The 26,428-nt window shown below is 40.5% G+C and overlaps 1 protein-coding gene across 1 annotated transcript in view; it reads right to left on the bottom strand.

The window, feature by feature from the left end:
• Positions 1-2,706: 2,706 nt before the first annotated feature.
• The window catches only part of LOC125485940 (peptidyl-prolyl cis-trans isomerase FKBP8-like), a 28,102-nt gene continuing 4,380 nt past the window's right edge, over positions 2,707-26,428 (bottom strand). The window contains exons 5-10 of the mRNA XM_048611387.1: positions 20,189-20,277; positions 11,794-11,999; positions 10,555-10,727; positions 9,837-9,914; positions 6,666-6,788; positions 2,707-2,864 (exon numbers count right to left, since the gene is read on the bottom strand). Of these exons, the coding sequence (XP_048467344.1) occupies positions 2,790-2,864; positions 6,666-6,788; positions 9,837-9,914; positions 10,555-10,727; positions 11,794-11,999; positions 20,189-20,277 (744 nt within the window). The 3' untranslated portion in view covers positions 2,707-2,789. The remainder of the gene's footprint in view (positions 2,865-6,665; positions 6,789-9,836; positions 9,915-10,554; positions 10,728-11,793; positions 12,000-20,188; positions 20,278-26,428) is intronic.

Below are 26,428 nucleotides of genomic sequence, written 5' to 3' on the forward strand. Positions count from 1 at the left end.
CACCAGAGGTGCTTTGATGATGTTACCTAGCAGGGTGACGAAACATCTGCAATCAAACACACCGGCTCAGCAAGCAAGTCTGCAACTGTAACCAGTTTTTATAAAGATTCAACAGAACTGTATTCACTTTGTACTAAGCTGAAGATAATTTAATGTTAACGCCTACTTTCCTCAGAGCCAAAAACTATCAACCTTTTAATAATCTCTTTTTTTTAAATCCAATTTTGTCTGACCCAATTTACCTACTTCATTTTTAGTGGCATAGAGTACAATAATATGCTGAAATGTACGAGACACGAGTTAGACATCAGCTGGGATGTTATGCACAGATTGAGCATCACTCTTTAGGAAGGATGTAAATGCATTGGTGAAGGTGTAGAATATGTTTGCAAGAATGGTTCAGCGATGAGAAAGTTAAAATCTGAAGATTGATGACGTTTGGATTGTTTTCCTTGGAGAGGAGAGAGCTAAGAGGGGATATGCTTGTACAATTGAAGTTTTCAATATCATGAGAGGGTATAGTAATTGTTTACACTTACAAATGGGTCAAGATAAAGATGGCACAGATGTAGACTGATTTGCTGAAACTGGAAGAAGTAAATATGATGTAAGAAACTTCACACAGCGAGTGGTTCAATCTGGAAAGCACTGCCTGGTAACGTGGAGGCAGGTTCAATTGATGCATTAAAGAGGTTTATTTAAAAGTGCAGGGTTACAGGGAAAAGGCACAAAGTCATAATAATCACTCAGAGTTGGTGCATGCACAACGAGAGTAAGCTTATTTAAGAGTATTTGATACCAAGTTTGAAGCAGGAATGTAGGAGAGTAGTTACTGAAGAATTGATGTTTGAGAGTGCAGAGAACTGAAGATGAAAAGAGGGAGGCATGATGACAGGAGAGGTAAAGAGCAAAAGGAAAGTAAGAACAAATAGGAGTAATGATCTCGGGTCTGGGAGTAGCAGCCAAAATATAAAAATTAATGTACGGGTGGAATACTATGTTTGGTTGCTATTGATTATGTTGGGACAAGCTAATGCTTTGAAGGCACGGCAACCTGACTGGAGACATCACAAGGAGGAATATAAAACTAGATATAAAATCAGAGATTTGGTAAAGTTGATGTAGGTTGATTGAAAATAGTGATAAACTGATGATCTGATGCTGAGTTGGGTGAGAGACCTGTGAACTACAGAACATTGGGGTGCATATTTCCAAAAAGTTAATTGTATTGTCTGGCTGTGTTGAAACATCATAAGCTGAGGCCATTCAGCCACCTCAAGCTCGCTCCACTATTTAATAAGAGCTTCATTAAGCTGTCTTTAGCCTAAACTCCAATTTCCTGCCTTCCATCCGTGACCCTAGATTGGATCAAAAATCTTTCTAACTCAGTCTTGCAAATATTCAATGATCCAGTCTCCACTACTCCCTGGATATAAGAATTCCAAGGCTAACGACCGTTTGAAAGAATAAATTTATCCTTGTTGAATATTTCCCGCTGTCAATTTACAGCCAAATAATAATCTGCTTTCCTATTCATGCAACCAAAGTGGATAATCTCACACTTATCCACATTAAAATACATCCGCCATGCATTTGCCCACTCACTCAGCCTGCCCAGATCACATTGCAACATTGCTGCATCCTCCTCACAGCTCACCCTTCCACACAGCTTTGTATCATCTGCAAATTTTGAGAAATTACATTCAGTTCCCTCATCTAAATAATTAAACAAATATAGTGAATTTTATGGGACTTTGTCAAAAGCCTTTTGAAAGTCCAAATATGCCACATTTACTGGCTCCCCTGATCAACTCTACCCATTACATCCTCAAAGAATTTCAGTAGATTTGTCAAGCATGATTTCTCTTTCATAAATCCATGCTGTGTCTAATTCTACCACTGTTTTCTAAGTGCTCTAAAATGCTTGACAATGGACTCTAGCTTAATCTTGAACAAAAACAAAGTTGCTGGAAAAGCTCAGCAGGTCTGGCAACATCTGTGAAGGAGAAAACAGAGTTAACGTTTCAGATCCGGTGACCCTTCCTCAGAACATTCTCAGTTCAGAGCTTTTCCAGCAACTTTGTTTTTGTTCCTGATTTACAGCATCTGCAGTTCTTTTGGATTTTATCTAGCTTAATCTTCTCCTCTACCTACGTCAGACTCACTGGTCAATAACTCAATTTTCTCTCTGCCTGCCTCCCTTTTTAAGTAGTGGGGTTACATTAGTTACCCTCCAGTCTGTAGGAACCATTCCAGAGTCTAAAGAATCTTGAAAGATAACCAGCAATGCATACACTATTTCTAGGGCCATTTCCTCAAGTAATCTAGGGTGTAGATTATCAGACCCTGAGAATTTATTGGTCTTCAACTCTATCAATTTCCCTATCATAATTTCTCTACTAAAATAGATTTGTTTCAGTTTCTCCATCTCCCTGCATTCCCCATCATTTCTGGTATGGTATTCATGTACTCCTTTGTGAAGACAGAAGTATGAATTTAGTTCATCTGCCATTATAAATTCCCCGTTTCCAACTGTAAGAGACCCACATTCATTTTCACCAATCTTTTCTCTTTACATACTCAAGGAAAAAAGACACCAAACAGTTTAATATATTAGTAAATATATATATTTAAGCATATCAGTTCAGTTTGATTAGCTGAGCCAAAATCATTTTGACACAGATTTGCAAATTATCTTTCATCAAATGTTTGTAGGTATCTCAACTCCAGCAATATCTGAAGCAAATTCTTATTTTAATCTGAAACGTGGTCTGCATTCTCAGTACGATTCATCTCCATTTATATAGAATTATACTACTCAGTGCAACAGCAGAAATTCCTATTGTCCACTTCCAATTTATATTCTGTGAAAAGAAAAATCAGTAGAATTAGAACATGAATATTAATAACTGTGCAACAATAATAATGAGCTCAGAAGACACAATGACCCCATTCACACATCACCAGTTTAGTAAATATAGCCGAGTTTGGAGTGATTCATTAAGGCAAATACGCTGGATGTAGAAAGAGCACAGAGAGAGGTGGAAGCAAGAGGATCATCACAGAACCACTACAGTGTGCAAACAGGCCATTTGGCCCATCAAGTCCACACCAGCCCTCTGAAGAATATTCCACCCAGACGTTCCAACCCCTACCCTATCTCCCTAACCTCACATTTCCCCATGGTTAATCCATCCAGCCTGCACATCCCTGAAACCTATAGGCAATTAATCATGATCAATCCACGTAACCTGCACATCCTTGGACTTTGGGAGGAAAGTCACGCAGACACTGGGAGAATGTGCAAACTCCACACAAACAGTTGCCTGAGGCTGGAATCGAACGCAGATCCCTGGTCCTGCGATGCAGCAGTGCTAACCACTGAGCCACAAGTGGCAGTAACATTTTTACCAACACTGAAGTTAAACTGACTAGTCTGATCTTTACAGCATTTTTTGAATAAGTGCATAATGTTTGTAATTCATCAATCCTCTGGCACCAACTCTAAATCAATGGAAGATTGAAAGATAATTGCCAGTGCTTCTGCAATTTCCACTCTCACTTCCTTCAATATTCTTGGATGCATCTCATACAGTTTCTGTGCCTTATCAACTTTAATTACAGACAGTTTATCCAATACCACCTTATTAATTTTGAACACTTTTCATGCCTGAGTTTCCTTCTCTGTCACCATGGTCTGGCAGCATTTGCTTCATAGGTAAAGACAGATGTAAAGTATTAATTTAAAATCTTTGTCATGCCTCTTGCCTATATGTCTAAATCCCATTCATAATCAGATTTACCTCTCCTTTTACAATTGATATGCTTACAGAATACTTTGGGATTTCCTTTTCTGTTAGCTGCCATTTTTTTTTATAATCCCTTTTTGCTTCTTCACCTCAGTTCTGGATTTCCTGTATTTGGCTAGGTTCTCAACTAAATTACAACATGATTCCTGTCATAAATACCTTTTTTCCTTCTTGACTTAATTTCTATCTCCTATGTCATCCAGGGAGCTCTAGATTTGATTGCCCTACCTCTGCTTTTTGAGGGAGTGCATCTTTCATTGTGCATAAACTATCTCCTCTTTAAAGGGAACCCATTGTTCAGATACTGCTTTTTCTGTCAAACTTTGATTCCAGTCTGTGGCCCAGAACTATTCTTGCCCCATTGAAGTCTGCATACCATCAAAAGATTATTCTTACTCTAGATTAACCAATGTCATTTTAACTCTCATCCTAAAATTATGACGCACAGTCCCCTGTAAGTTCCCCTTCTGTCACTTGATCAAACAAGAACCAGGACTACTTTCTTGTTGGACTGGACACACTCCGTAAGGAAATTCTCCTGAACATAACCTAGAAATGCTCGATCTTTACTGCCCCTTCGACTACCACCATCCCAGCTATCAAGTGTAATCAAAGCCGCTCATCACAATACTCTAGCATGTAACTTGATTGTGTTTTTTGAGGAAATACTAGGAGGATTAACGAACACAGAATGATTGCTGTAGTCTTTATGGATTTTAACAAGGCTTTTGACAAGTCCTGCATAGCAGACTGGTTAAAAATAAAAGGCCATGGGACCAGGGGTGTGCAACAAAGTGTGGATACAGAATTGGTTCAGTGGCAGAAAACAAAGGGTAATTTTTGACGGGTGTTCTTAGAACTGAAAGGCAGTTTCCAATGGGGTTTTCAGGGGCACTCTCTTTTCATTTTTTAACTTAATTTCTATCTCCTTTGTTATCCAGGGAACTCTGGATTTGATTACCCTACCTCTCCCTTTTGAGATGATACATCCTTGATTATGCCTAATCCTCTATGAAGGCAACCTTTAGCGACTGCTTTTCCTGCCAGGCTCTGCAAAACTTCCTGCCAAACTGCAGTACTAATTCCTGCTTTGTGTCAAATGTATTAATGATAAATGTAGGAGAAATGAAGAAGAAATTTGCAAACCTCTTTTGTTTGATAGAGAGGAAGGTAGCTGTAGTCTACAGAACAATATCAATGGACTAGTCAAATGGAAGACAACTGGTGAATGGAATTCAATTCAGAGAAGTGCAAAGGGTGATGCATTTAGGGAAGTCACTAAGACAAAGGAATACCATTAATTAGAGAATACTGAGAGGTATATAGCAAGCAAGACCAGATGTCCACAGATCCCCAAATGCAATAGGGCAGGTCAACAAGGTGGCTAAAATGGCATATGGATTCCTTTCCTTTGTTGGCTGAAAGTTTAAAATATAAGATGAGGAAGCTTGTGATGCAATTATATAAATCATTAATTGTGCCACAACTTGAGTATTGTGTTCAGTTCCAGTCATTTCATTATAGATAGGATGTAACTGGACTCGAGAGGATACAGAAGATGTTTACATCAATGAGTCTTGGACAGGAAAAATGCATCAATGAGGAAAAACTGGATGGGCTGGGGCTGTTCTTGGATAAAGGAGGCTGAGGAGAGATTTGATTGAAATGTACAAAATTGAGAAGGGCCTGAAAGGAGTGAATGAGAAATGCATTAGCGTACTGGTCACTGACTAGTGACACAGAATCATACAATCCTTCTAGTGTGGAAGCAGGCCATTTGGCCCATGTAACCCATACCAACCCTCCAAAGAATAACTCACCCAGACCTGAACCCCTGCCCAATCCCTGTAGCCCTGCAATTTCCCATGGGTAATCTATCTAGCCTACACATCCCTGGCCAATCCACCTAACCTGCACATCTTTGGACTGTGGGAGGACACCCGAGTATCCGGAGGAAACCCATGCAGACACAGGGAGAATATGCAAACTCCACACAGTCACCCGAGGCTGAAATCGAACCCAGGTCCCTGGCACTGTGACGCAGCAGTGCTAATCACTAAGCCACCGTGCTGCCTAGATTTAAAGGGATTGATACAAAGATTATTAGAGAAATGAGGAATTTATTTTTCACCCAGAGGATGGTTTGGGTCTGAAATTCATTGTTTGAATGAGTCGTAGAGACAGAAATCCTCTACCCTTACAAGGTGTCTGGATAAACACCTCAAGTGGCAAAACCTGTAGAGTTACAGACAAGACGCTGGAAAGCAGAATTACACTGGGTGGCTTGTTTCTTGGCTGGCACAGTAACGATAAGCCAAGTGGCCTCTTTCTGTGTCGTAAATGTACTGTCATTTCCATGATTCTAAATCTCTTCCCACTCGATTTCATCTCACCTTATCAGCGTATCTTTCTAATCCCTATGCTGTATTGTACTGGTCAAGTCTTTCCTGAAATTCATCAGCATACTCTTGTATGATCACAAGCAAAAGACAGGGAAGAATTGATTGACTTACCTTATTCAGCTAACACTTTCAAAATTCATTTGGTCTCAAACACCATCTGTGCAACTGAGGAGACTTTGTTCACGTGACAATACATTTAAACACACGTCCTAGAAATTTGAACGGTCCTCTTGTGAAATGTTGTATTCTGTTAAATCATATGCTCCTGTGGCTACTAGTACAATTATTGTTTTCCTCAATGTCATTGGATTTGAAATCAGAGAATTCAGGCACTTAAAATCTAAATAGCAAGTAGCATGTGAGGCACTGATAGGAAAAGACTGATGCTGATTGGGAAATATGTCCATCCAATTGGTTCCCATCTGATCCAGTCAGTGTGTAATTTCAAGCTTACCTGAAATGATCTCTGCCTGTTGACTGGTCGTTTTGAGCTGCCACGTCCAAATTTCTCAGTAATACCAGATATTCTCTGCTTTTTCCATGTGGTAATAATAGTTTTAATTTCATCTTTAATTTCCTAGAAATGTAAACAGTGACACAATGATTATAAGAACAAGGAGTGGCATTTAAAGTTTTTGAGAAGATTTGTAGCTTGAGTTGTGGATGAGGTTGCAGACTTGCTTGCCAAGCCGATTGGGTTTGGTTGCAGACGTTTTGTCACCCTTCTAGGTAACATAGTCAATGCGCCTCCGGTGAAGCATTGGTTTTCCATCCCGTTTGTTATTTATATGCCTTGTTTGCTGGGATACTTGGTATTATTTCTGGTTCTGCTTTTCAGTGGTTTGTATATCGGGTCACTTCAATGTGTTTGTTGACGAGTTCCGGTTGGAATGCCAGGCCTCCAGGAATTCCCTGCCATGTCTCTGTTTGGTTTGTGCTATTATGGATGTGTTGGCCCAGTCGAATGCATGTCTTTCTTTGTCCATGTGTATTGAGACGAGTGAGAATTGGTCGTGTCCCCTGGTGGCTAATTGGTGTTTGTGTATCCTTATTGCCAGTTTTCTTCGAGTTTGGCCCATGAAATGTTTCTCACAGTCCTTGTGTGGTATGTTGTACATTACATTAGTTTTATTGTGGTGGTTATGCGGTTCTTTACATTTGTCAGTAGCTGTCGCAGGGTAGTTGTTAGTTTGTGGGCTACCCTGTTACCTAGGGGCTGAGTAGTCTTGTGGTCATTTCCGGCATGTCCCTGATGTACGGTAGGGAGACTAGTGTGTCAGGGCGTGTTATGTCTTCTTGCTGTGGTCTGTCACGGAGGTAACGGCAGACTGTGAAATAAAACTGACAATAAGGATACACAAACACCAACTGGCCACCAAGAGACATGACTAGTTCTCACTGGTCTCAGTACATACAGATAAAGAAGGACACGCATTCGACTGGGACAACACATCCATAATAGCACAAGCCAAACGGAGACATGCCAAGAAATTCCTGGAGGCCTGGCATTCTAACCAGAACTCCGTTAACAAACACATTGAACTGGACCCTATGTACATGTTACTGAAAAGCAGAACTGGAAGTAATACCAACCACCCCAGCAAACCAAAGCATATAAATAACAAGTGGGATGGAACACCAATGCTTCACCGGGGGTGCACTGATGATGTTACCTAGCGGGGTGATGAAATGTCTGCAATCAAACACACTGGCTCAGCGAGCAAGTCTGCAACCAGGGAGTGGCATTGTTCTATATGTTTCAAGTATTTTCACATCCCAAAAATACACTCTCAGACATGTCACATTGAATTCCTGTGACGTAGTCTCGGTCATTTAAGAACAAGACAGAGCACGGGATAAGAAAATGCTGTTCACGTTCCTAAACCATCATCGGCACAAGCTATGCACAACTATATGTCAAGAAGACAGCTCCACACCACCTTTTCACACAACTAGGGATGGGCAAGACATGCTGGCCAGCCAGCGACGCCCACATCCCACAAATGAATTTAAAAAAAACTATCCTCACTTGAAACTAATCCAACCTTATTCCATGTCCTGGGGTCTAATTGCACACAATAGTACATAACAATAAGTTCAAAATTTTTTTTTAAAATCACTCGTGATATGTGGGATTGTCTAGCCAGGCCAGCGTTTATTACACAGATCTAACTGCCCTTGAGAAGGTGGTGGTGGTGAGCCATCTTCTTGAACCACCATATATACAGTATTTTCCATGCTATTCCCCCCCCACCAACCGCAAAGTGCTCTTAAGTAGGAGTTCCACGATTCTGAACCAGCAACAATGAAAGAACAGCAAATAGTTGCACATCAGAATTATATGTGACTTGCCAAGGAACCTGAAGATGGCAGTGTTCCTAGATACCTACTGCCCTTCTCTTCGACCTGGAGAAGTCATAGTTTTTGAAGGTGCCATCAATAACACCATGAGTTGCTGCAGTGCATCTTCCAGCTGGTATATATTTGCAAGCATATTTTGCAGACAGGCCTTATGTCTTGCCATTGGAGGTAAATTGAGATGCATCCCAGTTCCAGACCTTGGGTGATATTTAAGGACAGAGGCCTGTCTCCAAGCACTGCTGGCCCAGTTAGAGGGCTGGCAGTTCTACAGCTTCAACACCACCATCCCTCAGGCCACAGCTCCAGAGGGAGGGGGCCTCAATGCTGCTGCACCCTTGAGGAGGGATAGGCAATGTTGGTGGGAGCTAAGACTTGGCAGGGAGGCCCTGTTGAAAGATGCTGAGACTTAGGAATGGAATCAGCCATTGCTACTGGAGGCTCCTCCATGGGCCACAGAATATTCACAATGGAGGACTCCCATCAGAAGGCTGCTAGGGTTACTGGTGGTCTAACCAAATGTCAACTGGGTGGACCTCCTTACTGAGAAGGGCAATGACCCTTACCTAGCCAATTAAGTGGTTCAATTAACCACTATCACGTGGCCGATCCAACAATATTCGCACAGTGGCAGGAAGATTTCAAGCTATCCTTCTGACATCTTCCTCCACCACTTTAAAATGCCTCCTCTTTCCCAGTCCATCCCCATAGGACTCAGAAAATCCAGCGTGTGCATCAGTGGTGGACAGATCCAGTGAAAGTTTAAAGGTGCTGACTGGCTGTGAAACAGGCTGTTTTGACCTTGATGACGTTGAGCTTCCTGAGCGTTGCTGGACATGCACTCATCCAACTAAATGGAGAGCACTGCACCAGAAGCCAAACCTGTATCTTAAGTATTGAGGAAATAAGAATCAGGAGATAATTTGCCACAGTATACCCAACCACTGACATTCTCTTGCAGCCACCTTATTTACAAATTGTCGAGCTAAGCTTTTGGTCAAAGTCAATCACAGGATTCATATGGTGAAATATTCAATGACAGTGGCGTCAGTAAGTGATAAAGGGAGATTGTCAAATTGTCTCCTGTTTCCTTAGCCAGTGCACTATCTGTAAACAGTTTTCTCATGCGACTGCTCTGAGGTTCTGCACGTGACAACTGGCATGCCGATGCATTGATTTCCAGCTTCAGCACTTGCTGCCGCACACAGGCCTTGGTACCAGAAATGAAATTAGAGGCAGTATTGCAAAGAACATAAAGATCACTCACCGGGTGCTCTGGCTGAACAGCTAAGGCTTTCTTTAGGAAGACAATAGAAAGGGGATATATTTGCTGCATTGCTAACACCTGAAACAGTTGCAAGCAAACTGTTAATTGCAGTTCACTGCATTTACTCTTCTTGAATGAACAGTTTAGACAGTACTTAATGGGTCACCATTACAAAATAAAACAAGGTCAATAGAAACTTAGCAAAACTAAACCAAAACATAATTATTGTACTAGGGTGATAATGCACCTCACCCCTGTGGAGCCCACCAATCCCTGAAGGCTTCTGTTATGCCAGTGAACTTTGCATGCTGTCTATTAATGGACACCCAAGTATGACCACAGAATAGGGGCAGACAGTAGGGTGCAATATCCACCTCCATGAGCCACTTCCTACACGTGGATGGCTACATTGTACAGAGAAGGTGCTTGAATTTTCCCGCCATCCTCTGCACAGGGGGGGCTATAAATCAAGTGCATAGTTCCGTGCTGCAACCAAAAATTTAAAAGTAGCTCCTTTAAGCAAATGAAAACATTCGAAGTAAACATGAAAAATTATTTCCTCCAAAAACAACATAAGGCCAGGCACCGAGTGAATCTATTCAAATATTTATGGCTTGGGACTGATAATGCAACACGCTCAATCCCAGATCACACCCTTGGCATTCTAAATTCATGGAGCATTGCAAATAAATGAGCTGCTACTGAATAATGGACATACCTTCCCCTTCCTGAATAATGCCTTGCAGTGATGAGGCCGATGCTGCAGGACAATATCACAGCAAGAGATTGTCTCCTTTAAGTTTCCTGTCTTTAAATGACAAGCTGCCATATTGCTATAACATTTCACTTTCTCATCAAGTAGCATATCCTTTTGTTCACGTCTTATCTCACCTTAAAAAAAATTATAATGAGTACCATTCTTAGAAATTCCATGCTGGTATATGTACACAAACCCTGGTTTATGCTCATTCTTCATTTTATTTTGATTCACATCCCTCCCTGGAAGAGGAGAAGCAGTTCTGCCACTCTCACAAATAATCCAACTGTCCAACGCAAAGCTCCTGTCAAATTGGTGGTGGCTGGAGTACTAGCATCAAAAAGTGTGGTAAGCTTTTTAAATCCATTTTCAGGCCAATATTCATCCATTTATAATAGCCATCTATGGTTAAAATCAGCTTCTTTGTCACAGAAGGAAAAAAAACAGTAAAACTTTCAAATGACAAATACTGGTCCAACTTGTTCTGTACACTTCAAAATGGAGTATCAGTACACCCAGTAGATTCATTTCCAATTTTTTACAACCCTTTTTACACTCTGCTTCAATTGCATTCCCTCTATTTCAAGACCCAAACAGGCAGCATTGAAACCACTTGGGGAAAGTATAGGAACATCAAATCGGTAACTCCAACTGAGGAAAAGGAGCAGTTGATCAATAAGCGTTTTGTCTGATACTGAACTAGAAGAACAGAAAGGGAAGGTAAGGTTCACACAAATGGGATTTGATGCATACTTTGTAGCAACCCAGCAGGTAACCATCTCTTATTATAACAAACTTACCCAGCCCAACCAACAGGGAAACCTCCCACCGGACAATATCTTGGCCGAAGAAGGATTTTCCAGTTTGACTCAATTGCGTCCACACCAACCCACAAGGACCCTCCTCTCAATTGTAATGAATCTATGTCACAACTAAGAATCCAATCCACACAGGATTTGTTCAATGGACTTTACACTTAACTTAAACTGTCAATGGATAATGTGACCAGCTTGCCTCCCCACAATGGTACACACCTGCTCTCCCCACAAACTGTCATGAGTAAAAAATCATTCAAAAAGCAAGAGTTAACTATTGAAATTACTGAGTTATCAGCTCTAACAATAACAGATGATAACAGAAAATGTTTTGGGGTTTCAATCTCACGTATGAATTGAGATGATGCTGACTGTGCCTCACTACCTTCGGAACTTGACTCTATAATCTTCAACGCACAAGTATAGGTAAAGAGTGCCAGTTGATAGTCCTTCTTTTGGAAATGGTTATTGCCCTTTTCCCTCTCTCTATTGATTAATTCCAACTGCTCTTCCTCTGTTCGATCCTTTATACGAGTGCCACTGATTGACAGGAGTTGCACTTCAAGAAGAAGTCGAGATCCTGGTGGCTGGCTGAGAGTATGCAAAAGTGCAATGTTTTTAATTGGGAGCAGTTCTTTATAAATTAAGTTTAATTGATTTATGGAGATGGAGAAGAAATTTGTTTGCTCATGCTAACTTTAATTTTTGCACGGGTGAAGACTGAGTGCATACAGGTCACCAGCTTCCATAATAAAAAGATGTACTGATCAAGTAGGTAGAAGCCTTGCCCTGGGGAATTGGCATTAAGTCTGCATAGATAAACAAATTTCTCTCCCATCATTTTAAAAATGTATGACCTATAACTTGCATATGAAGTCATTTTATTGAAAGTTTTGTAAGCCTCTTACACTCTGCCATACTTAATATTTGTTGTCCCAATTATGTCACCAACATTTGTTGTGGCCAGGAGACCAGCATCAAAATGAAAAGCAGGAATCAGCATACCAAGATTACTAACACTGAGATGAGAACAAAAAAGATGATAAGTGATATTATTTTTGATTTGAATCCATTTTGGATTTTCTGTGTTGGCAGGACTTGATTTGTCTGATAATCTCCCTCTATACAAAATCTGACATACTTCTGCAGTAATGACATGGGTTGCAATGTAGACACTCACTGCAACCATCTCTAGAATAGAAACGTACAATCTTTGATCACAGGAGACAGCCATTCAGCCCATCATGTGCTGGCATACTAACAAGGAACAAGAGCAGGCCACTTGGACCCCAAAGCCTGCTCCGTCATTTAATAAGATCAGGGCTGATTTTAACTTTAACTGTACATTCTTGCATTCCCCCAAGAATTTTTCAACACCCTTCGTAATCAAGAATCTATCAGTCTTAAAAATATTTAAAGATTCTGCATCTACTGCCTTTTGAGAGAGGGAATTTAAAAGACTTGCAACTCTCAGAGAAAAAAAACGCGGTGTCTCATTGAAAGAACCATCGAATGTAGTCCTACAACTCAACTTATTATTATGAATGACTTCTCTCATTGATGTAGGTGCCGTGTTGGGGCGACTTATAAAACTTTTCACTGTATTTTTCATGTAAAAGTACATGTGACAATAAATTTCTATTCTATTCAAGGTTTTCTTAGCATTCAATCCCAGGATTCCAGAAGGTCCCTTCACAGTCTATTTAAGATAAAGATGCTGAGTTACAGCAGTATAGTGGAACTACCATTCCTTGGGCTGATTTTCTATTTCATTTGTCCCATGAACCACCCAAATCCTGAAGAGTCAATCTGCGGGACTAGGACTATATCAATCATACAGAGTAAAATGCTGATCATATGAATCCAAGAGTCTTTGTGAAGAATGTAGCCCAGCATAACGGATTAAACGGCCTTGTTCTGCCATAAATTTTCTATTCTTAAAAGCCATCTCTACAATTACAAAATCAAGCAGAATACACACAAGATCAAGCAGTGTTCTGATCAAGCACAAAGAGATTTATGCGTTGGTATTAGCCACAGGAAATGCCTACTGGGCTAAATTTTAATCCCAAAAATTGATAAATTGGGATTGAATCAGAGGTTACAATTAAAAAAAATCTGAAACAGTAATTCAACACCCTCAATCATATCTAATTCTGATTTTATACAGAGGTCAGGGAGGGACAAGTAATGATTAATCTGCTCTCAGGAGGTGTTTCATTTAAATGTTATAAGGTTTCATGTCTTATGTTAGTAGCGATCCTATTTTTAACTCATGCTTTCTAGGTTTCCCAAGCCTCAGGAAACCCAGCAGGTCATAAATTCAGAGTCATACAGACGCTTCGGCCCAAATTGTCCAAGCTTACTGGGTTTCCTAAACTGAACTAGTCCCATTTGCCTGTGTTTGGCCCACATCCCTCTAAACCTTTTATATTCATGTACTGTCTAAATGTCATTTAAATGTTGTAACTGTACCTGCATCTATCACTTCTTCTGGCAGCTTATTCCACATACACACCACCCTCTTTGTGAAAAAGTTGCCCTTCAGGTCAAGAAAGCTTGAATCAATGAACTAATTGCCTTTACAGCACTGTTATGTGGTCAGGAAGAACAAAGGTATTTTCTTCTGCTGCAATAGGTAACCCACGGAGATATTCTTACCTTCTTGAACTATCTGCCCCCTCCCAAACTATGAATGGATTGTCTGGACAACATCCGAACCCCCTTGCCTATTGCCATCTGATTTCACCCCTCCCGCATAAAATCCCACAATTACCCACCCCACGATTTCTCCTCCATGCCCTCCACTGGGCCCCCCTGTTCTTAGGACAGCTTGACTGAAGGGCTTCTGCTTTACGATTTTCACCCTCTAGCCTATAAATCAGCAGGTTCTGGGAAAGTGGCATGTTCAGAAAGAATTTAAAGACATTTATTCCCCCAACCTTAAAAATTGGACAGGAAACCTATACTTCCAGCTTTTCACACATCAAAATGCTCCCCACCCAAAATTTCATATACTAAGCAAACCCAGTGAATGAACAGGGCAACTAGACCAAACTCTGAACACATGGTTTGAAAAATTCTCAATCAAAAAACAAAGAAATGCTGAAAATGAGTTTACCAGGTGGTTACTTAAATACATTTTCAATCTCAAGTGAAATACTGCCATTACAGCATCTAACTTCCTGTCCAGAGATGTAATTGTTGTAATATTTTTGTATTGCTTCCAACAACTTTATCCAGTATTCAAAAGAAATGCTTGCCCCAATTATCATTACTACTTCTTGATCCCTCCCTTCCACCCTAGAACATTATTGAAGATCTGAGTCACCAGTCATCATTAAAGTTTTTCAGACAATCTCTGCCAAAATGTCTTATGATTTACTGACTGATACAGTAACCACCCTGTCAGCGTGTGTTCTGAAAGGAAGGCACAAGTTCTTCCAATGACATGGAAGCTCTTGGACCTTAGTACTAAAAAGATGGAATACAACATCAATCTTCTCAAATGAAAAATTCAAGTAATCCTTTCTTCCCATATTTGCTGAATATGGGTGAAGTTCTCTGCTTTTATTAGAGCAACAAGTCACCAACAATTTATCCTTACTTGTAGATCTGAAACAGCTATTAAAAACGAATTGAACTTTTTCTCTTATCAGCATGCAATTTGCAAAATTCCTGCAACAAAGACACAGTAGAGTATAACAAGGATTGTGGCAACATACACTTTTCACTGTACCTAGATAACTTTTTCATGCAGAGGGGTATATGTATGGAAAAAGATGCCAGAGGAAGGGCTGGAGGCAGGCACAATTACAACATTTAAAAGGCATCTGGATGGGTATACGAATAGGAAGAATTTTAGAGGGATATGGGCCAAATATTGGCAAATTGGCATGTCTGGTTAGCGTGAATGAGTTGGACCGAAGGGTCTGTTTCTATGCTGTATGACTTTATGACAATATCAAATAAACCAAAAAAGCTAACACAATTTAAAATAATTCATTGCATTCAATAATCAATACATTAACAAAGCAGAAACAAATCAGGTCACATGAACGAATACATGTTGTTCTTGTTGGTCATTTTCAAATCATAAATTTTGTATGTCACTGATAATATTATCATTGCTCTGTGTTGCTGTTTGGACAGCGACGTAGGTATAATCCAATAAATTATGTGGGCTGCAATAGGAAACATTCTCACAAGTTTCACAGAACAACATGGAATTACCTAGACAGTAAATTAACCTTTTAGATCATTATGATTGAAAATGTTGACATGCAGTGATCACCATACAGTTGCTGATCCTGCAGTAGAAGTTATAGCTAAATTGGGTTTAATAACCAACGTACAAAGACTGTGGTTTATCAGACAATGGTGATGACATTCACTTTGTAGTAGATCAGTCAAATATTTGCAAAATAAAAATGACTACACTCTGGGCAATGAAAATGTGTCTAATCAATTTACATGGATAAATGTAGTCAATAAAGTTAAATATGCATTGGCTTACGAGAGAGACACAGGTAGAAAAGCCTGATTCATTCAAAATGCTCAAGCATGTATTGCAGCCTGTTCACCAGCTCTATAGATGCCAGGAGAGGTTTAGTTCCTAATTTATTTTCTCCCAGTAGAAAATGGAAGAGTTGCCCAACTCCCAGATCTGATAAGACTTAACAATAGCCAGATATAGTCATTTATTGAATACTATTAAAATAAATGATCTTTGTTGTATAGAGATAATAGGTTATATAGCTTACATTTTATTACATAACTGATCAATCCTACATTATATGAAATTACTATACTTTAAAGGTCTTCACTTTATTACATAAGGACATTCATTCACTGTTTCTTATGCAGTACATAACTGAACTGATGTCAGCGTTCATTTCCCTACGCAGTTAGTTAATTCCTCCTCCTGCAGTAGAAGTTATAATCATACAGTCATACAGTATGGTAACAGACCCTTTAATCCAATCAGTCTATGCTGACCATAATCCCAAACTAAACTAGTCCTGCCTGCTCCTGGCCCATATCCCTCCAAACATTCCTTATTCATGTACTTAACCAAATGTCTTTAAACATTGTAACTGTACCCACATCCACCACTTTCTCTGGAAGTTCATTCCACACACAAACCACCCTGTGTAAAAAAAACCTTTCAAATCTTTCCCCTCTCCCCTTTAAAATATGCCCCCTAGTCTTGAAATTCCCCATCCTAGGGAAGAGACACCTGCCATTCACCTTATCTATACCAAACATGATTTTATAAACCTCTATATGGTCACCCGTCACCCCCTAAGCTCCAGTGAAAGAAGTCCCAGCCTATCCTGCCTCTCCTTATAACTCAAACCCTCCATTCCCAGCAACAACCTGGTCAATCTCTGAACCCTCTCCAACTTAATAGTATCCGTCTTATAACAGGGTGATCAGAACTGGACACAATATTCCAGAAGAAGACTCAACAACATCTTGTACAACTCCTATACTCAAAGATCCAAGCAATGAAGACAAGTGTGCTAAACGCCTTCTTAACCAGCCTGTCTAAATGAAATACAAACTTCAAAAAGGTTTTGGAGTAGATCTGCAGCTCGGGTTGTGGGTGTTGAGGTTGGCTGGCTCACTGAGCTGGTTTGTTGTTCCGCAGATGTTTTGTTACCGTGCTTGGTAACATCCAAAGCACAAGAATTCCTGGAAGCATGGCACGCCACGAAGCAGGCTATTAATAAACACATTGAACTCGACCCCATATACATTCCACTACGGAGGAAACCCAGAAGTGAGGCAATCCATGGCAACGGACCCCAGAGTTTAAAACCAGGCGGGAAAACACACCAACGCTACATCAGAGGCTGCACTGAGGACGTTACCAAGCACAGTAACGAAATGTCTGCGGAACAACAAACCAGCTCGGCGAGCCAACCAACCTCAAACTTCAAAAAATGATATACCTGAAACCCTAGGTCTCTCTGTTCTACAACACTACCCAAGGCCTACTTTGAATTGTATAAGTCGTGCCCTTATTTGTTTTATCAAAATAAATAATTCGGATTTATCCAATTAAACTCCATCTGCCACTCCTCAGCCCATTTATCCAATTGACCAATATCTCTTTGTAATCTTAAATAACCTTTTTCACTGTCTAATATACTACCAATCTTGGTATCATCCACAACTTACTAACCAGTTAGACAACTTACTGTCTTCTATATTCTTATCTAAATCATTTATATAAATGAAAAACGTGGATGCAGCATCAATCCGTGTAGAACACTACTGGTAAATCAAGCTATTTAGACATGACACATTTCCACAGCAGATAGCACTCGACTGTGGACTTTCTGGCCCAGAAGTACCATTGTGCTACAAACAGCCAATCACCTCCTGTGGCACAAATGTGTTATTGGCTCGATGCCTGATTGAACCCTGAATCAGTTTCCCACAGCAACTTTTCCATTGGTGTCAATTATTATTAGGTTACACCATTTCAATTTTCGAGAGGAGAAAACTCACTTTAAACTCCCTGTTTCTATGCCTCATAGACACTCGCACAGAATAAAAGAGCCATTCAATGAGCCTTCTGTCCAGTGCTTTAATACTTGGGTGATTTATCAGAAGACACAGTGAAGGGTGAGGAAAAGGAATTACCACTGACCTAAGAGTCATAGAGCTGTACAACACGGAAACAGACCCTTCGATCCAACTTGTTCATGCCGACCACATATCCTAAATTAATCTAAACCCTTTTGCCAGTTTTTGGTCCATATCCCTCTAAACCCTTCCTGTTCATATAGCCATCCAGAAGCCTTTTAAATGTTGTAATTGTACCGGCCTCCACCACTTTCTCTGGCAGCTCATTCCCTACACGAACCATCCTTGGCATGAAAAAGTTGCCCCTTAGATCCCTTTTAAATCTTTCCCCTCTCACCTTAAACCTATGTATTTGTCTGAAATATCTGAATAATTGGTGCAACATATTATCTTTAACATTTCCATAGAGAAAAAAATTCAGGATAAATTTAGAATTTTTCTTGTGTAATTAGTAAAGATAAGGAATTCCTATAAAAGTAGCCTGGGCTCCTAACTTCACTCATTGTCACTGGCAATCATTAACAAGCATGATTATCCACATGAAATTCCATGTGACTGGTGCATCCTTGCATAGCTGATGAGTCTGATCCTAGAGCCAGATCTCTAACCACACAATTGGCAGATGTTTTCGACAACTGGAAGTGGTCATTGGCCTTGAGATTGTTGGCATTCCTTCCTCCAGTTATTTTTCTGTCTTCCTCTTGCTGACAAGTGTTCCCGGAGAATTTTGTCCCTTCAAGTCGGATCCTTCTGAACAAGAGTCTCCCATGCAATGACATCTATGTTGTGTTTCTTGATGGCAGCCTTCAGAGACCCTTTAAGATGCTTCCTTTATCCTCAAGATTTGCTTTGGCACTCAGAACTCTGGCATCCTAAGCACATGGCCAACCTGGTGGAGTTGGTTTCAGATGATCACAGCCTCAATGCTGGTACTATTAGCTACTTCAAGGAGGTTGATGTTAGTATGCTTGTTCTCCCAGCTGCTGCGGAGAATCCATCTTAAACAACATTAATGGTACTTCTCAAGGGTCTTGACGTGGCGTCAATATGTAGTCCCAGGTTTTGGTGCCATTTAGAAGAGCTAGCAGGATGACTGCTTAATACAGATGGATCTTGGTATCAGCATGGATATCACAGCTGTCAAAGACTCTCCTCTTTAGGAACGTGAAGGCAGCACTCACATATTGGATCTCCATATTGATATCAGTCTTGGAAAAGAGATAGATTCTCAGCTAATGGAAATGTTCCCTGTCCATGCAGGATTTCTCCATTGATCCTAATGGAGGCTTAGTCCAGAACTTGTCCAAGGATGGGTTTGTAAAGGATTTGAATCTGCTTGACGTTGAGGTGGTATGTTTCCACAAAGGCGTTAAGCGAGGTTTGAAGTTTCTCTACCACCAGAGCAGAGCAGGCATTGCCATCTGCATACTGAAGTTCCCCAAGCAACGCCCATGTTATTTTCTTTGTCGGTTTCAACTGGTTGAGGTTGAAAAGTTTTCTGTCCACAGACAGTGACCACATCACTGGGAAGCTTGTTCTTGACAAGATGTAGAATAATGGTGATGGAGATGAGAAAAAGATGGGGGCGATGACACATTCCTGCTTGATCCCTACCTTGACCTCAAAGGAGGTTGTCATATTACCATCGGTGAGGATGGTCGCCGATGTCTTGTTGTGGAGGAGACAGAGCATGTTGAGGAATTTCACTGGACAGCTGGTTTTTGACAGGGTCTTCCATAGAACATCCTCATTGACTGAGTCAAAAGCCTTGGTTAAATGGATGAAGGCCAAACAGTTTCAAACTCAATCTCACAATGTATGAACCCTCACAGACAACAAGCAAAACAATTGTCCAGAATGAAGAACTGCCCTACTACACTAACTCACTGCCTGTCATTCTTTCTCCAACAACAAGCACACAGACACTGACTATCTGATAAGCAGTTTAGGAGCTATTTGGTCCTGTACAGCTGTCTGGTTTGATACAAATGAGACCGAGGGGGCTCGAAAATTGTAGTTGTGTCGTCAGAGCTGGGCAGGTTTCCAGGAAGTTTACTCTGTCAATCACATTATTTATATTCATATCATTATCATATTAATATCAACTGATGGCAAGTTTATGTTCTACTACAACTACGGCATGAGCACTGTTCACTGTTAAACAATGATGCATCCAATCTTACCATTCTTCATTTGGGGAACAAAATCTCACATCAGCAAGGATCAAAATAGTTTCTTCTAGCTTCATCAAAGGAACACAGATCTCAAGTGCCTTGGAAAGAGAAAGGTTTTACAAGGAAATTAAGCGTGGTTCAATCTCAAATCCTACTGAACAGCATGAACTGAAATTGATCATTCACAGAATCACAAAACTGCTACGGCACAGCAGATCATTTGGCCCAGCCAACCTACACAGTCTCTTCAAACGAGCATTATTACCTAGTGCCAATCTCCTATATTTTCTCCATACCATTGCGTGCTATTTTTATCCAGATAATCATCTAATGCCATCATACTCACCTTTTTTTTTGAAAGAGTCATAGAGTCATACACACAGAAACAGACCCTTAGGTCCAATCCACCGATGCCAACCAGTTATCTAAATTGAACTAGTCCTTTTAGAGTCAGAGATGTACAGCACAGAAACAGACCCTTTGGTCCAACTCATCCATGTCGAACAGATATCTTTAATTAATCTAATCCCATCTGCCAGCATTTGGCCCATATCCCTCTAAACATTTCCTATTCATATACCCATCCAGATGCCTTTTAAATGTTTTAATTGTACCTGCCTCCACCACTTCGTCTGGCAGTTCATTCCATACACGCATCTCCCTCTGTGTGAAAAAGTTGCCCCTTAGATCCCTTTTAAATCTTTCCCCTCTCACCTTAAACCTTTGCCCTCTAGTTTTTGACTCCCCCACCCAGGGAAAAGACCCTGTCTATTTACCCTATCCATGCCGTCATAATTTTATAAACCTCTATAAGGTCACCCCTCAGCCTTTGACACTCCAGGGAAAATAGCCCCAGCCTGTTCAGCTTCTCCCTATAGCTTAAACCTTCCAAACCTGACAACATCCTTGTAAATCTTTTCTGAACTCTTTCAAGTTTCACAACATCCTTTCTATAGCAGGGTGACCGGAATTGCACACCGTATTCCAAAAGTGGCCTAACCAATGTCCTATACTCAATGCACTGTCAAATAAAGGCAAGCAAACTAAATGCCTTCTTCACTATCCTAGAACCTGCATTCCAAAGGTTCTTTGTTCAGCAACACTCCACAGGACCTTCCCATTAAAAGTATAAGTCCTATCCTGATTTGCCTTTCCAAAACGCAGCACCTCTCATTTATCTAATTAAACACCATCTGCCATTCCTCAGTCCATTGGCCCATTGGGTCAATATCCCATTGTACTCTGAGGTAACCTTCTTCACTTCCACTGCACCTCCAATTTTGGTGTCATCTGCAAACTTACTAACCATACCTCCTATGTTCACATCCAAATCATTTATATAAATGACAAAAAGCAGGGGACTCACCACCGACCCTTGTGGCACACCATTGGTCACAGGCCTCCAGACTGAAAAGCAACCCTCCACCATTACCCTCTGACTTCTACCTTCGAGCCAGTTTTGTATCTAAATGGCTACTTTTCCCTGTATTCCATGTGATCTAATCTTGCTAACTAGTCTACCATGAGGAACCTTGTCGAACGCCTTACTCAAGTCCATATAGATCACATCCACCGCTCTGCCCTCATCAATCCTCATTACTTCTTCAAAAAACTCAATCAAATTAGTGAAACACAATTTACCATGCACAAAGCCATGTTGACTATCCCTGCCCAGACCTTGCTTTTCCAAATACATGTAAATCCTGCCCCTCAGGATTCTCTCCAACAACTTGCCCACCACTGATGTCAGGCTCACCGGTCTGTAGTTCCCTGGCTTTTCCTTACCACTTCTCTTAAATAGTGGCATCACATTAGCCAACCTCCAGTGTTCCGGCACGTCACCTGTGGCTATCAATGATACAAATATCTCAGCAAGGGGCCCAGCAATCACTTCCCTAGCTTCCCACCGAGGTCTAGGGTACACCTGATCAGGTTCCAGGGATTTATCCACATTTATGCATTTTAAGACATCCAGCACCACCTCCTCTGTAATATGGATATTTTTCTAGATGTCGCTATCTCAATTTGCCCATTTTTGGCCCATATCCCTCTAAACCCTTCCTATTCATGTACCCATCCAGATGCCTTTTAAATGCTGCAATTGTACCCACCTCTACCACTTCCTCTGGCATTCAATCCATACACACACCACTCTGTGTGTGGAAACATTTCCCCTTAAGTCCCTTTTAAATCTTTCCCCTCTCACCTTAAACATATGCCCTCTAATTTTGGACTCCCTTACCCTTGTTAGAAGACCTTGGGTATTCACCTTTTCTATGCCCTTCATGATTTTATAATCCTCTATAAATGTCACCCCTCAGTCTCCAACACTCCAGTGACGAAAGTCCCAGCCCATCCAGCCTCTTCTTACAACTCAAATCCTCCAGAGACGACAACATCCTTGTTATCTTTTCTGTACCCTTTCTAGTTTATCAAAATCCTTCCTACAGCAAGGTGACCAGAATTGTACACAGTATTTCAAAAGTGGCCTCATCAATGTCTTGTACAGCTGCAAAATGATGCCCCAAAGGCAGAGATTTGAGTATTTTTTTTATTTATTCATGGAACATGGGCATTTCTCATTGCTCTTGAGAAGGTGGTGGTGAGGTGATTTCTTGACCCACTGCAGTCCACATGCTGTAGGTTGACCCACAATTCCATTAGGGAGAGAATTCCAGGATTCTGACCCAGCAACAGTGAAGGAACGGTGATATATTTCCAAGTCAGGATGGTGCGTGATTTGGAGGGAAACTTGTAGGCGCAGGCGTTCGCGTGTATCGGCTGCCCTTGTCCTTGGTCATGGGTTTGGAAGGTGCTGTCTAAGGATATTTGGTGAATTTCTGCAATGCATCTTGTAGATAACACACATTGCTGCCACTGAGAGCCGGGGTTGAGGGAATGGATGCTTATGGATGTGGTGCCAATCAAGCAGGCCGCTTAGCCCTGGATGGTTTCAAGCTTCTTAAGTGTTATCGGAGCTGCACTCAACCTGGCAACAGGGGAGTATTTTATCACACTCCTGATTTGCATGTTATGGATTCTGGACAGGACTTTGGGGAGTCAGGAAGTGAAATACTCCTAGCCTCTAACCTGCTGTTGTAGCTACACTGAGTATTTGGCGAGTCCAATTAAGTTTCTGGTCAATAGTAATCCCCAGGATGTTGATAGTGTGGGATTCAGTGATGGTAACACCACTGAATATCAAGGGCTGATAATTAGATCATTTCTTATTGGAGATGGTCATTGCCTAACATTTGTGCAGCACTAATGATACTTGCCACTTGTCAGCCCAAGCCTGGATATTGTTGGATCCAGATCTTGTTGCATTTGAAAATGGACTGCTTCAGTATTTGAGCAGTCATGAATGGTACCAAACACTGTGCAATCATCAACGAACATCCTCACTTCAGACCTGATGATGGAGTGAAGGCCATTGATGAAGGAGCTGAAGATGGTGGGACTAGGACTCTATCCTGAGGAATCCTGAGTCCTGTGCATTGAGACACTACTACATCGAAAGTGGAGGAACGTAGTGGCAAGATTATATATCTAAATTCTCAATATCTATCGCTTGGAGGGCCATGGAAAGGATGCCCGCTCCCAAGTCAAGCAAGTTAAATAGTAAAATGATGCGGGATTAGGTTTGGAAATGTGTTAAAAGGAAATTATTAGTCAGTACATTCTGAGTCTTTTCCTATCCTATAGCATATATTTGAACAGCTGTTAATGACTATCCATATTTGAAGATGCGCTTTTTTGACTGTTTCACTCAAATGTAACTTTTTATCATTCCTGCCACATAAATATCAACAGTGGCTTTGTCACAAGGGTCCTTCTGTTTGTTGTATTATCACTGCTGCTGGAAGGTCCACAGTCCTTGGCAAACTTCTCTCCAAGTTTTCCCACAAGAAACCAAATTTTAGACAACCACTCTGTACTGCAAGCCAACTAATAAATACATGTAAACATAGTCATTTGGTATTACAGAACTTGAGTTGAAAAATGTCTAATTTTGTAAAAATTTTTCATCTTTCACTCAACAGGACAATTTGTAAGAATATCAATAAAGGAACGATCAACAATGTATGAGAAGAGAATGCCGACTGACCGCCAAGTAAATTCTGATTGGTAGAAGTGTTCTATGATAAGGCAGCAATTGACAGTTAACTACCAGGCTTTGTTTAGGTTTTAAACCGGGCAGGTTAATTCTGAGAAAAGCTTCAACAAAATGTGTCTTTTTTTTCCGGAAATACTTCTACATCTCCCACATGATCATCAGATATACTTACCTTATGTTTTGTGCCACAAAGTAATACTTCATTATAATGTACGTACATCAACATATGATTTTCAGCTCAGTATTATTGAAGATTTACAATTCGCTCACTGTCCTGTGTATTACGTCAAGTGAATTGGAGGCAATCATTAATTAGAAATAATTGGAATTATTGTTCACAGCAAGTCTCTGGCATCTGATGTCAGAATCTGCAGTGAAAAATGCTAAATGTGCCAAGTACATGATTCTATTTTAGCCCCTTCACCATCTTAGATGTCAGTGTACAGCCAATTTAGTTCATTTAGCGTGACACTGAGGAGAAATGGAGTACATTGAAAAGGGCAACAATCTCCTAGTATTAGTGCTGAAGACCTGCTGAAGACCACATGCCAAGCTAGTTCAATATAGCTACAACAGTGATAACTAGCCACAAAATGGAAAACTGCTGAGGTTTATTCTATTGACAAAACGTAGCATCAAATGTGACCAATTACTTCATCCCTATTATTAGTGAAGAAATAGAACTCTCAGTAGTGTCAAAAAATACATGCTCACCAGTAACACGCTCATCAAAGCTTTACCACTTTTACAGAGCTCCAAGCTTTAAACCTCATCAGAGTCTCGATCCAGGCATGGAAAGAAGATTTGAATTCCAGAAAAGTGAGAGTGGCTGCTCTTAATATCAAAGCAGTGTTTGACTGAATATGGCATCAAAGTACCATAGAAAACCTGATGTCAACACAGATCAAGAGGAAAACTCTCCACTAGTTGAGCACCACTTGAGGCAAATCATGGTTGCCAAAAGCAAATCATTACATTCAAAGCAAACAATTGTAGGGGAGCTCATAAGACAAAAATGACCTTTTTCTGATATACCAGAAATAGGGTTGTTTTCTAAAGATGCTACACTTTTCAGCACCATTTACAATTCCTCCTATAATAAACCAGACAGCCAACCATTAGCAGAAGCTAAACAATGATATTTTGAGCTGAATTCTCAGCTAATAATAATTTCCATAAGGAACAATCTAGTTTCCTGTCACTGATCTTCAACAGCACCAACATTAGTGAATCCCCCAAAGTCATCATTCTGAGGTCACACTGTTCAGAAGCTCTACTACACGAGTAATTGCAACAATATACTACAAAGGCTGGAGAGAATTTGGGTGTTCTTTAATGATTTTTCAAACCCTCTCCTCCATCCACTAGGTTCAAATTAAGAATCTGATGTAATATTCACTACTCACATTAATAGATGTAGCTGCTACAACACAACAGAACTCAGAAGTTATTCAGGAAAGAGCTGTCACTTGTTTGGGGCTTTGCCGTAAGACTCAATACTCTCCAACATAGCGCAATGTGTTACTTAAAGAATGCACTACAGCAACTTACTGTGACAGCAGAAGGTCCTAACCCACAAACAAAGAAGAACAAGAGCAACAAGCTCATGGCATGATCAGCCCCAAGTTCCCTCTGACTGGTGTAAAAGTCTTGAAATTCCCTACGGAACACCATCTGCGTAATATGATAAAATCAAACCTGCAGTAGTTCAAGAAGGCCCATCAATATCTTGGGGTAACAGGGTCAACAATAAATGCAAACATCACACATATCTGACAGCAGCATTAAAAAAAATTCAGTATGAGCAAAGCACTGTAGGTGTTGGGAGATCGGAAATAAAACAAAGAGCCAGATTCTGCATCTGTGAAGAGGAAAACAGTGTTTTTGTTTCAAGTCCAATATGACCCTTCTTTGGATTCAAAACATTGTTTCTTTCTACACAATGCTGCCAGACTGGCTACTTTCACCAGCACTTTGTTTATATATTTAAAAAATCAGCACGTACATGACCATTGTGAGCCATTTTGTCAATCTTGCAATAAGTGTGAATCCAATCCTTGGCAGTGCAGATGCTTTGGTCTTCAAGGTGAAAAAAAGCCAAATTGTTCATCCTACTACTCTGTATAGGATTG

This window comes from Rhincodon typus, chromosome 24 (assembly GCF_021869965.1).
Source record: "Rhincodon typus isolate 14 chromosome 24, sRhiTyp1.1, whole genome shotgun sequence".
NCBI lineage: Eukaryota > Metazoa > Chordata > Chondrichthyes > Orectolobiformes > Rhincodontidae > Rhincodon > Rhincodon typus.